At 41.5% G+C, this 12,685-nt stretch overlaps 1 protein-coding gene across 2 annotated transcripts in view; it reads left to right on the top strand.

Moving 5' to 3' along the window:
* BACH1 (BTB domain and CNC homolog 1) overlaps window positions 1–6,462 on the top strand; it is a 30,012-nt gene extending 23,550 nt beyond the window's left edge. For both annotated transcript variants that reach the window (XM_051781136.1, XM_051781137.1), the window contains one exon: window positions 3,156–6,462. In XM_051781136.1, the coding sequence (XP_051637096.1) occupies window positions 3,156–3,611 (456 nt within the window). In that variant the 3' untranslated portion in view covers window positions 3,612–6,462. The remainder of the gene's footprint in view (window positions 1–3,155) is intronic.
* Window positions 6,463–12,685: the final 6,223 nt, after the last annotated feature.

Raw genomic sequence — 12,685 nt, 5'->3', positions numbered from 1 at the left:
ACTGACAGCTGGGGAGTAGCCTTGCTGAAAAGGACCTTGGGATCTGAGCAGGGAGCAGGCTGAGCATGGGTTGGCAAACATGTCCAGGCTGTCAAAAAGACCATCAGTGTTCTGGGATGTGTTAACAGGAGCACAGTGAGTTGTTTGAGGGCAGTTATTGTTTTCCTATACTTAGCATGGGTAAGACTGAGTCTTTTGCTGAGTTTTGGACTTGTCCAGTGCCAGGAGTGCATTGAAAAACAGGAGCAAGGCCACTGAGATGGAGAAGAGGTGGGTGTGGGGGGACCTAATACCCACCTGCTCATATCTGTGGGGAAGTTCTTGAGGTTATTGTAGCTATCACAAATGAAAGACCTTCAGCTTTCAGGGGGTAGTACTCGACAGCAAGAGAACAAGGGGGGGATTTCAACTGGATATAAGGAAACACTTCTTTTCTACTGGGGAGAGGCAGGCAGTGGAGCAGTTTACACAGAGATGTTGTGCATTCCCAGTCCTCAAGGTTTTTGTGACATGACTAAGCAAAGCCCTGAGCAGTCTGATCTTAACCAGAGCTGACTGTTTTGAGCAGGAGGTGAGACTCCAGACCTGCTGAGGTACCTCTCCACCTGAGTGATTCTGTAAAATTGGAAGTCTTACATTAAGCTCTACTTATATTGAAGAAAAATACTGTCCAGTACTGAATCTGTTATCTGGGAGAATTATCTTTTATCATTTATCTTTATCTTCTGTACTGACAGTGTAATTTTTGACCCCCCCATATAGTCTTTGCTTATTGACCTTTCAGGTGAATCCCTGTGTGTTTGTTGTTCACTAGTGTTCCGTATTTGAGAACACACATGGGCCGCTTCAGATGTTGGCTTGTTAGAAGCAACTCTTGCAGAGCACCTGTGTACATTCAGATTCCTTGTACTTTACCCTGTGCAATGTGCTCTAGGATGACCCTGCTTGAGCAGGGAGGTTGGACCAGATGACCCACTGTGGTCCCTTCCAATGTTACCCACTCTGCAATTCTCACTTCAAAACTTAAAAATTAGGATACCTATGAGGAGTAACAGAGTAGAGGATAACTGGGCTCAAGAAGCACTACTTGGATGAAGATTCTGTAGATGAGAAGGACATGTCAGTTAGTGATCCAAGAATGTAATTGAGATCTTATTATTTGTATTAGAACAGGGTGAAGTGTGTGAACTAAAAGCCTTCTTCACCAGAAGAATTAAAAGAGCTCTCAGTTTACTATGACCTCAAAACTAACTGACATTACTTTACAGTATTAGTATAATGCTGCTAAAATAAAACAATATTTAAATTTATTGATCTGGCAACAACTTCACATAGGGGTGGGGAACCTACACTGGAGTAACTATTTCTGAATGTTGATGTTTGTTTTAAACAGCAGTCCAGATAATTTCATCAGTCCATAATACACAGCTGAGTGCCTCTACATACCCAAAAGGTACATAAAGTGATTTTAGATAGGAGATTTGGCAACAGAATGGAAGAGATTATTCTCAAAAGTATTGAAAAACAGCTGAAGGGCGGTGTAATCGTCAGTCACAGCCAGCACACACTTCAGGAGGGAAAAGTCCTGCTTGTCGAGCCTGATTTCCTTCTACAACAGGGTAACCCACCTAGTTGATCTAGGTAAGCCGGTAGACATAATGTTTTTGGATTTCAGCAAAGCTTTTGATGCTGGCTCTCAGTGTCCTTCTGGACAAAGTGCCCAGCATACATCTGAATAACTGTGTAAGATGATGGGTGAGCAGCTCACTCACAGGTTGGGCACAAAGAGTTCTAGTGAATGGGGTAACATCAGACTGGTGTCTGGTCACTTAGTGAGGTTCCACAGGGCTCCATCCTTGGCCCAGTTCTCTTCAACATCTTCATCAACAACTTGGACACTGGACTCAAAGGACTACTAAGTTAGCCAATGAAACTAAATCAGGAGGAGCTGTTGACTCCCTTGAGGGCACAGACACCCTGCAGAGAGGCCTCAAAAAATGGGGAGATGGACAATCACCAACTGTATGAAGTTTAACAAGGGCAAGTGCTGGATTCTGCACCTGTGATGGGGCAATCCTGGTTGCATGTATAGACTGGGGAATGAGAGACTGAGGATGGTGAAGGGTCTGGAGGGGAGGCCTTATGAGGAGCAGCTGAGGTCACTTGGCTTGTTCAGCCTGGAGGAGACTGAGGGGAGACCTCACTGTGGTCTTCAGAATTCTTACAAGTGGAAGCAGTGGGGTAAGTATCAATCTCGTCACTCCTGTGACCAGTGACAGGACTCAAGAAAACAGCATGAAGCTGAGTCAGGGGAGGTTTAGGTTGGATATTAGGAAAAGGTTTTTCACCCTGAGGGTGGCTGGGCACTGGAACAGGCTCCTTGGGAAGTGGTCACAGCACCAAGCCTGACAGAGCTCAAGGAGCGTTTGGCCAGCACTCTCATGCACATGGTGTGATTCTTGCTTGGGGTGTCCTGCGTAGGTCCAGGAGGTGGACTCAATGATTCCGATGGGTCCCTTCCAACTCAGCATATTCTATGATTAACAGCTGCTCCCAGTATGCTGACAAGTAGAAATTTATTAGAAAAGCTCTCTTCTGAATAATTTTAGGCAAAAAGGACTGGTAACAACTGCTCCTCTTGCCAAATGCTGCCAAAAGTTAACCAGTTCTTAAAAAAAAATGGTAGAGGTTGCAGTGTGAGTTTCTCCTGCAAAAGGGGATGATAGAAGGAGTGAAAATAATTAAACTTTCCAGGAGTGCATTGACATAGCAATAGCTGTAACACACAGTCCCTATGATTAACATTTACTACATTAAAAACTATTTAAAGCTTTGTATATCTTCAAAACTGTCTCTTAATTAAATGGAGAATTTAAAATTAATGTGTTGTGACATGTTTGGTTTTGGGTTCTTTGTCCTCTTCTTTCAACTGCTTCATTATGGCCTTGCTCACTTCCTGTCCTTTGCCATTTCCTCATAGAGGTTAGGATTGACCTTTTGACACACATTTGATTGTATTGGTGTTTACCTTAATGCCAAATTACTTCTGTTTCAGCAGACCAGATTATTTACATTCTTGTTTTAGCTTTGGTAGGAACATAAACCATAGTTTCGGTGTTAAAATGTAGGCTAAAGGGCTGTTTTTCTTTTTGCAGCAAAATGAGAAGGAGAACTTGCTGAAGGAAAGAAACCACATTTTGTCAACTCTGGGTGAGACAAAGCAGAATCTGACTGGACTTTGCCAGCAGGTGTGTAAGGAAGCAGCCTTGAGTCATGAGCAAATACAAATACTTGCAAAATATTCTTCCTCAGATTGTCCACTCTTACTTTTGTTCCCGAAGAGAGAACAAACAGCTCCGTCTGATAGTGAACCTGCAGTACCAGCGTCTGTAGAATCAGCAGATGGTCTTTCAGGTGTTACATCTACAAATGAGCAGAGTTCTTGTTATCAGTGTGTCAAAAGTGATGCAACATATGATCAAGTACAAGAACTGCAACCAGTTTCTGTAAGAACATTGGAGGAAACGTTACTTGTGGAACAGTGTGGACACAGCAGTGGTATCACAGACTTCTGTCAGCAGATGACAGACAAATGCACTACAGATGAGTGAATCTCTTGTTCCTATTGACAGCCTCTCAACATTGCAACTAAAAGTGAGATTGAGCATTATTGGAAAGTAGCTTACTAAGTGATAAAAAGATGAAACTTTATCTTCTGAAACTACATTGACAGATAAGTGGTCACTATATTACTTGGCAAGCGTTGGGTTTGCTCTGTGTAATTCTAGAGCATAATTTATATGTGTCAACCTTGAAGCTTTTTTTTGTGTGGTGATGCCAAGGAAGGTTCAGGAAAGTTGTTGGAATGTATAAACTCCATGTGCAGGTGTTTATTTTTGAGAAAGCTTTCATTCACATATAGGACAGCCTTTGCTCTGACTTATGCCACAGTAACTAATGCCACTCCGCATCTCAGTGAAAGCCTCCTAACAGGTGTTTATGCACAATGACTTCTATACCTAGAATTCTTCTAAGATTTCTTTTTGCCTGGTAGACAAACCTTAAGAAGCACATACAGCTTGTAAATGCTTATTTTGTAGATGAGTTAGGATAACATGACAGTATGAGGAGATTCTGGCAAGTGCGCTCTGGAACAACTCTTTGCTTCTTGCTGTTCCCATCCCTGTCCCAGAGTAGACTTTTACTGAATAAAATTAGTAGGCTAGTAGTAGTAGTAAATTTGAATAGCAGTAGGCTTTTATTGAATATATGCCTTTGTCTTAGCTCTCCAGTGTAGAGTTAAGAGAACTGGAACGGCAGAGGTGCTGCCGCATACTGCTCTCTTCTCTAAATTTAGTGGGAGGAATAACAACATACTGTGAAAGGCAGATGTTTGAAACTGATGCAGTTCTTGGATGAGTGTGCATTGGATCCTCTGGCATCTGAATCCCATAGGCTTGTTAAAATTCACTGCTGTATTGTGACTTACTGTCCTAGCACCTTCAAGCTTTCTGCTTGTTTGTGGTAATTTGGAATCAAAGTATTATGGAAGTCTAAGGACAGATTTTTATTTTTTTTTTAAGGTATTCAGGCACTACAATTTTTTACTTAAGTGCCTAACTGCATAAAGTTACAAATATATTTGTTCTCTGATCACTGGGACCAGTAAATTTCTATTTCAGAATCTTAGTCTTTGGCGTACTTTATGGCTAAACCTGTAGTACGTTTTCAATGGCTTGTGCTATTAGTGTAGATATATAAAAAGTTTATTAAGGAAATGAGCTGGAGATATTTCCTTTATTTACTTTGAAGGCAAAATTCAGCTACTGAAAACAATCCCTGTTTTTTAGATTTTTACATAGCAGTGGATGCATATTGTATACCAATGATGCTTTGTTATTTAGATGTTATTCTAACAACAGAACTAAGTATTGAACCTCACCACAGAAAACTTTGGTTTTTGCTGGTTTACAAAACATGAAGAATCTTGAACAAGCCAGTGGAATTCTTCATTTCCTACCTCAGTATGTATATTAGCTCTTTGTGTCTTTGTGTGCATGTACAGTAGGCAGCAAAGGACCCTGTAAATACCGCTTTTCAGTTTTATCTTGCAGTGAGACAAAACTTGTTCTTGGCAAGACTTTTTTTTTTTTCCCTCTCTCCCCACCACCCATAGGTAACATAGCATTAATAAATACATTAAGCCGCTTATTTAAAACAGAAATTTAAAATTTGACAGATTTAAACAAGACTTCTCATAACCAGCACAAAATGCAAATGACTACACTACCTCACCTATGGGATTGAAAGTTGATTCGAAATCTCTAGTGATATCCTTGGATTTTCATCACATATCATTACTTTTAAGGGAAAAATTATGTTAATGGAGCATAGCTTGTATAAAACACAGTGCTTGCAGTAATTGAAATTCAGAAATAAGTACTATATGGGAGACATCATGAGAGTTCTACTGATATGCTTTCAGATAATTGAATTGAAATTCTCTTAAATTACTATCATTGATTATATGTTGATCATGTATATGTATTACTTACAAAGCTCTGTGGGCTTTTTTTCCAGTGTCTGTAGATTCCTGGTTAATTTAATCTTGCCTCCCTTGCATGCTGCCATCCTGGGTAGCGTTTCGCTCTCAAGTCTCCATTTTATTTAAAAAACAAACCACAAAGAAACAATAAAAAACAAAATGGAAAGCCCCAAACCCCTCTACTGTTCATAACTACTGTCACTGTTAAAGCTGGTGATACTCTGAAATGACATGGACAATGGCATTGTCCTCATAGTACACATACTTCAAAATGGAACTCCATGGGCTAAACGCTTGTTCTAAACGGGTGGAGCGTATATGTAGGCAGTGGCTGGCTGGGAGCTTATCCAGTGGCCAAACCCCTGACACACTTGGCTGTAGATGCTGGAAAACAAGGTCAGCGATTACCAGGTTAAAGGCTGGAATATCCACTAGAGGCTTGTGCTCCACTGCTGCGCTCTGGTGATCAGCCACAGTCTGAATTCCACATAGCTGATGGTGGAGGGATTCCAGTGCAGAAATCATGACTGTCGTTGACCTGTGATAAAATTAACATCATGTTTATAAACCTGTAATGAACTTGATTGTGAGGGTAGGGTTTTGCCTGACCAGCTGCATCTAAATAATTTTTAAAATATTTATTTAATACTGTAGACCTACAAGTTGCATGTTGACTTCTATAGCCTATGTCATCAACTTGCAAAAGTTAAGAATGAATGACAATTTTATGATACAGAATTCTCAGGAAAATGTTTTTGGAGTTTGGTTTTATTTTTTTCTTCCAGTAAAGAAATATTTGATTTTGAAATTGTAAAATACTTTGCTAAAGCATGTTTTAAAATACTTTGAACAGACTATCTTGAAACCATAAAGGTATGATGGCATACAGATTGTAAAATAAACAGATAATTACAACAGTTGATTTTGTATCTTTCATAATTCAGTATTTTCTAAGACTACAATAAAAACCACTATCCTTTCTACAAAGGCTTTTCTATTTTGTACACATCTTCTGCTGTGAGAAATCTCTGCTGGTGCATTATTCATAAACATTTCTGCAAATGGTAGCAAAGTAATCTCTGTATAGTTCAAAATAGGCCCAAAATACTAGCTCAGGATTTTTCAGATGAAGTTGACATTTCTTAATAATCCAGAAAGGTAAGTGTATCAAAGTTTGGTATCTTCTAAACTACTGAGGATGTTTCCTCAGTAATACATATTTCACTCTATTGATTTTTTTTTTTTTAATTTTAATATTCCCAAATGCATGAATATTCTTCTCATCCTACTGATGATCAAATTTGTCATGTGGAAAACCTACTGTTTCATATGAATAGCAAAGTCAAGAAAGTCAGAATCTAAAATAACAAAAAAACGTAAAAATTATCAAATAAGTAGTGAATGAGAATAATATTACAATACAAGTAAGTCAGTATATTTTGTTAACTTCAGAAATAACATTTAAGGCTTTCTTGATATATGATAATAGTCTGGTAAGAATTTGGTATGACACTTTAACAAGGTCACATAGTTTTTACAATCTACTATTTCGTATTTACTGTGAAAGAGGAGGAGATGGATGGGAGAGACATGGGAAGAAACAAAATGCTTACTAATCAAAATATATCTTCGACTTTATTAACCTGTTGAAGGCCATAAGTCTCAAGCTCTTGGGTGAACTGGCATGATTTTGTTTAAATCTATTTGGTGATGATAAAGTTCTCAATCATATTGCAATTTTTTTTCTCAGCCCAATGGTAATAAATCAGAAGATCCATGTCATGTAAGCCTGTCAGCATTTGGGACTTTTTCAGGTAACGATCTAGGAAACAAGAAAGATTTTCAGTGAGCAGCCCTTACTGATTCTCTGACTTTTCATTCCTGTCACTCTAACTCTTGTTAAAGGTGCACTTGATTTGCTTTTATAAAGGATCCATTAAAGTCATACAGGCATACTAGATACTTTTAGGTAGCAGCAATAAATGGTGTATTGAATCAGCATATGAGGCATCTGTTTAAATGCAGATGTTACAATACTATTGGTATCATTACATAATTGCTCATTGTAATTTTAACTACTCATATTTACCTTACCTTACATATATTTATTACATTCACTTGAAAACGGATAACCAACTAGAAACTATGTGAAAATAATAAAGGCTTTTTCATAAAAAAAGGCATTCATAACAAAGTAGTAGGTAAAAAGCAGGGGACAGGTACAGGGATAAAAGGCAGTAGAAATCACAGACTCCCCAGATCTGGGTTAATAGTGGATCATGGAAGTTTGGGGAATATCACTGACACTTGTACACTGGGCTGGTCCATTTTTCACACAGATGGTGTGTGAATCTCAGAGTGCTAAGAGTTACATAAAATTTTTAGACTCCTCTGGTCTCTGAAATAAATCAGTCCTGGCTCACCCATAAAACCAGAAAACTTTAACTTGTGTATGTCCAGGTGTCATCCCAAGAAGCTGATGAACCTGTAAGTCCAAACTCAGTTGATGGGGAAGGTGAATGTCAACGGCTCAACTCAGCCACCTTTGGGATGATGAAAGCCTCACCTAACAAAAACATTTATGTTTTGCTCCTTGCTCAGGAATTGCTCTCCTGTCAGGCATTCTTGGTACTCAATAATCACAAGCTGAGATGGGTTGCACTTCAAATGAGATATGTTGGAAGCCATATGCTTTTATTTCTAGAATTCATCATTATGGTTTGTCTAAGGTATGATGTCTCCCGTGGTTAGGTAGAGCCCTTCCCAGGTTCTGGCTGCTGTTGGAGAAGTGTCTTTCCTTTCGTCTGGAAGCAATCCTTGGATGTATTCAGCTTTGGAGGTGGACTCAAAATTTCGGTGGTGGTCTCCTGAAAAGAAATAACAGCTCTTTCCCATAGGAAGCAAAGTGCATAGGGCCAGTGTTTCAGGGGCAGATACTAGGCTGTGCATGGCAGGTATTAACCATACTGTCCTGGCATGTTTTTTCTGGGAGAAATCCCTAGAAATAATCATTTTTGGAGGTGGAACCACATTGCATTGATGGTCTCCTGGTAGAAAATTACAGTTCTTTCCTTCTCCCACAGATGGACTGTCACCTTCTCTTCACTCTCACAGATCTCACTTGCTAACCATAAAGAGTACAGCAGCTGAGCCCATGCCAAATGTCCAAGAAGGAAAACTCACAGCTGATTTTTACTCTACCCCAGAAACCAGAGAACTATACCAAACTCATGGCTGCACTGCACTTCTCACCTATTCCAAACTCTCAGTCTCACAGCCTAGATCAAAACTGGGCAGTTTCCAGCTACAGCCCAGAAAAGAGAAGCGTGCCAAGATAGAAAGCTTTCCGTGACCTACCCCTTCTAATTGCGAAATTCTAGGTACTCTGTCATAGGGTTTTTGGGGGTTTTTTTTGTTTGCTTGGTTTGTTGGTTTGGTTTGGGTTTTTTTTTTTAGCTCCTGGTGAATGTTCCACAGCAGCAACCTGTCTGGGGTGGGGTAAGTTCAGGCTTCATTGTTCACCTGGCTTGGATCATCCCACTGAAACACTGATGACTTTTCTTTGCAAGAAGCAGGATTCTTGCTTTCCTCTACCCGAGGCAGAGGAGGAAGGTAGATTTTTACTGTGTAACTTTAGCTGAAGCAGCAGCAGCCAGAAGGGAAACAGGGGCTGGCAGTTTTTGGCTGGGAGGTGCTTGGTTTAGGGGTTCATCTTTTTGGCTGGGTCATTTTTGACTACTTCAAGCCCCGAGGGAGGTCCCGGGTTCGCCTCTGCCCACTGCCCGGACGCCTCCTGGGCGCTGCTGAGGACCAAAGGAGCTCCCATTCGTCCCCCCTCTCCCTGATTTTCGCTGGACGGACCGGCACCTCCGTCCCTTGCCGGCTGCCGCCTCCAGAGCCCCGGGCGCGGCGATACAGCCAGACAGTCCCTGTGGGGGGCTCGCCCTGGGGTCTCGGCCCGGCTGCCGCGGCTGAATCCGCCCTTTGCCGCGTGGGCTCGGCTGGAAGTGGGAACCGCTCCCTCCTTCCCAAAAACCGGCACCTCCCGGGCCCGGCAGCGCCCCCTGCTGGCCGTGGCTGGAACTGCGCCGAGGGGCGAAAAGCGGCTCCTTGTTTTCGGTGGGAGTTTGGGTACGGGGCTGCTGCTTGTTTTGTGGTGTTACCTGTGTATATATGTATGCGTATTCTTTACTAAAGAGCTGTTATTTTCCGCACCTTCTCGACTGGAGCCTCTTAATTTTGAAGTCATAGTTACTCAGAAGGAGGAGCTTGGTTTTTCTCTTGCCCTCCTTAGCAAACATTTCTGTCTTGTTAAACTGAGACATTTATTGGGGCCCAACGTGGGGCTCGACGACGGGAAAGGTGAAAAAGGGATAACAGCTCTTGTGTAATCTGTCTGTGTATCGATTTCGGAGCCCATGCTGCCTGAGTTAGCAGCTTTTCTTTGGCACATAGCCATGCCGAGAGGCCTGTCCAGCTTGGCTGTTTTCTTCAGCTCGAATGATAAGACCCAAGTGGTAATAACTGCTTTCCAGTTCATGTGTTGGGTTTATGACACTGCAAATTCACCACCTATGAGTCTCATCTGGAGTATGTCCTTAAGGCTCTAGCCTAAGGTGTTTCCTCCAGGGATTTAAGGATAATGGCACCAATCCTTGTTGAGAAACACAGGGGGGGATGTTTTCCCAACCCGTAATCCATTTCCCCTTTTGGTGTCCACTACAATTGCTTCTGGGAAGTTTAAATCCTCTTTAGATGCCAGAGATGTCTTGCTCTTTGGGCTTTGCGTGCAAGTTTGTGCCATTATGGCCTACTAATATACGAAGATAGGGCCAGGAATTGTCAAGGATGCATCCAGAAGCCCGCCCCGGGGGTGGGAAACCTCAAGTGGCATGGGTTGTGGGAGGATATGGGTAAATTCTTGGAAAATTGCTCCAACAACATGGTAGTTCACCCTTGAACAACTCCTAAACCCCATGAAAATAATGAAATCTGTGAAGGAGAAAGGTTGTGGTAGACCCATGGAGGGGCAGCTCATAGTTGCACGTGGAGCTTTGTTTCTGCCTCCCGGAAGCTGCTCGGCATGGTGCAGCACTTCCAGGGAAAAGGGAAAGATGAGAGTAAAACACCTGATACCATGGTGGCCCAGGATATGGCCAAACCAAAAGAACAACCAATGGAGGTTGCCACGTATCTCACAATTGAACAAAGACAAGAACCCACTTAGACACCACCTCCAGTTTGATAAACGTTGGGTTATTCAACCTCTCACCTCTAACACCAACCAACCTTCAATTAAAGGGCAGTCCATGGCTCTCTTCAGGCATCCAGGATAAGGAATGTTGCTGTTGACCAGCATTTAAAAACTTGTAAGAGCAGAAATTGCCTCAAAAATTACACTGGAGTAACACAAGCTCCTCTAGCAGGTATGTCAGTAACAAAATCTTTTAGTTACCTAAGCATAAAAGAATATGAGACTCATCACTACAGGCTAGACTTGAGCACCACTTCAAAATATACCAGTGAAGGTGGAGGGCGGAAGCTTTTTTAAGAGAAACAGTGCCTGCCAGGGGGGCAGAATGGGGAAATGAATTCAGAGTTTTTGAAGAAAATGTAAAACCTTATAATAGGAAAAATTAAGTAGTGTCGGGTAATAAAAACACCCCCACTTTTTGAAATTACTCTTGCTTTAGACTACAGCTGCTTGCTTTTATTGAAAAACATTAGGTGGAACACTCATACTGTACAAGAAATGCTGACAATTAGTCAAATGCACAGAAGACCAAAGACAAATAACTGAAATATCTGCATTAAAACAAAAAAAATTGCTGGCAAGTATTCCTAGTTAGCATTTTGAATTAATGGCTCAAATATACACCAAGTTTTGCTTAAAGGAGTGCTGCCACCAGCCTGGTTTGGTTTCCTCCCCTTGAAGCTGTAAAACATCTGACTTTCAGTACTGCAGTTGTGAGATACTGAGTTCGAATCTCACTGAATTATATATTCATGTGGGTCAGAGTCAACTGGCTGTAAGTGTGTGGCTGGGCCTGCAGGTACCTGGCAAGGCCTGCCCACAGAGAGCACATGGCAGAGCCACAAGGCACATGGTCAGGCCTGCAGCCAACAGGGACGGCTGAGCCCACAGAGCACACACAGCAGCTCCAAGAGCCATGTGGCCAGGCTGTCAGCCAAGGCAGACCTGCCTGGTAGCCCACCCACACCACACCCCTGGAGCCTGTGACTGGCTACCCACACCTCACTCTGGCCTGGAAGGCACTGAGTGGTCAATGACTGGATATCCTGCCTGGGAGGCAGGACCAAACTATATAAATGTGGGAGCACGAGACCCTACGAGAGCTTTTCTCTTCTGGCTGCCACCATGAGAGCCATCAGATCGTGGGGGTAACTATTTTTCTCTCCTTCCTCTCTCCTCTCTATTTCTTTACTTCTTTGTTTTCTTCCTTTAGTCTTTTCTTTCTCTTGTGGGCAACTTAAAACTAATGAGTTGTGTTTTAGTAAGATGGTGTACTGATTGTTTTGTAGTGGATGCTTTTGTGACCTGGGCCTTTGTGCTGGGTGTTTTGGTGAAATACTTATGCCTTGGTTATGCCACCCCTGTAAAACCTTTTGCCAAAATGTCTTATTTTCTCACTAAATTAAAAGAAATTCTCTTAGAGAAAGCATAGCAGTGTTTTCTCCATATGTGAATTCAAAGTAAGAACAAACTAAAAGCTTTTCAAAAGTTTAGTAAGCAAACATAAAATTCTTAAATATAAGTAATATTTCCAGTTAAGCCTAAAGCTTCAAAACTGGAGCATTATAGCATGGAAAAGCCATTTTATCTAATGCTGTTAAAGCCTTTATTGATGTCACATTTTAGCTTTGAACTTGTAAAAAAACCTCACAAAACTAACAAACCACAAAACCATAGTTTTTGGCCCATTCCTGTCTCTGAGCATGAGTTGAGCAAAGGCTGTGGAGACAAGACAGCGAAAAGTGACTTAATGTTGTTCCTTCAGACATCACAGCATCACAGGGAGGTTTTGCATTGATTTAGGAAAATGCACACCCAATTCAGTAGATGTTGAATATCAGGGAAGTCAGGAGATAAATTCTTTGCTTTCAGAGAGAAAAATTTAA

The sequence above is a fragment of the Manacus candei genome, unplaced genomic scaffold (assembly GCF_025592945.1).
Source record: "Manacus candei isolate 608988 ecotype Guabito, Panama unplaced genomic scaffold, ASM2559294v1 h1tg000014l, whole genome shotgun sequence".
NCBI classification, from domain to species: Eukaryota; Metazoa; Chordata; class Aves; order Passeriformes; family Pipridae; genus Manacus; species Manacus candei.
The sequence above is the reverse complement of the archived record's forward strand: the minus strand, read 5'-3'. Positions and strand labels throughout refer to the sequence as shown.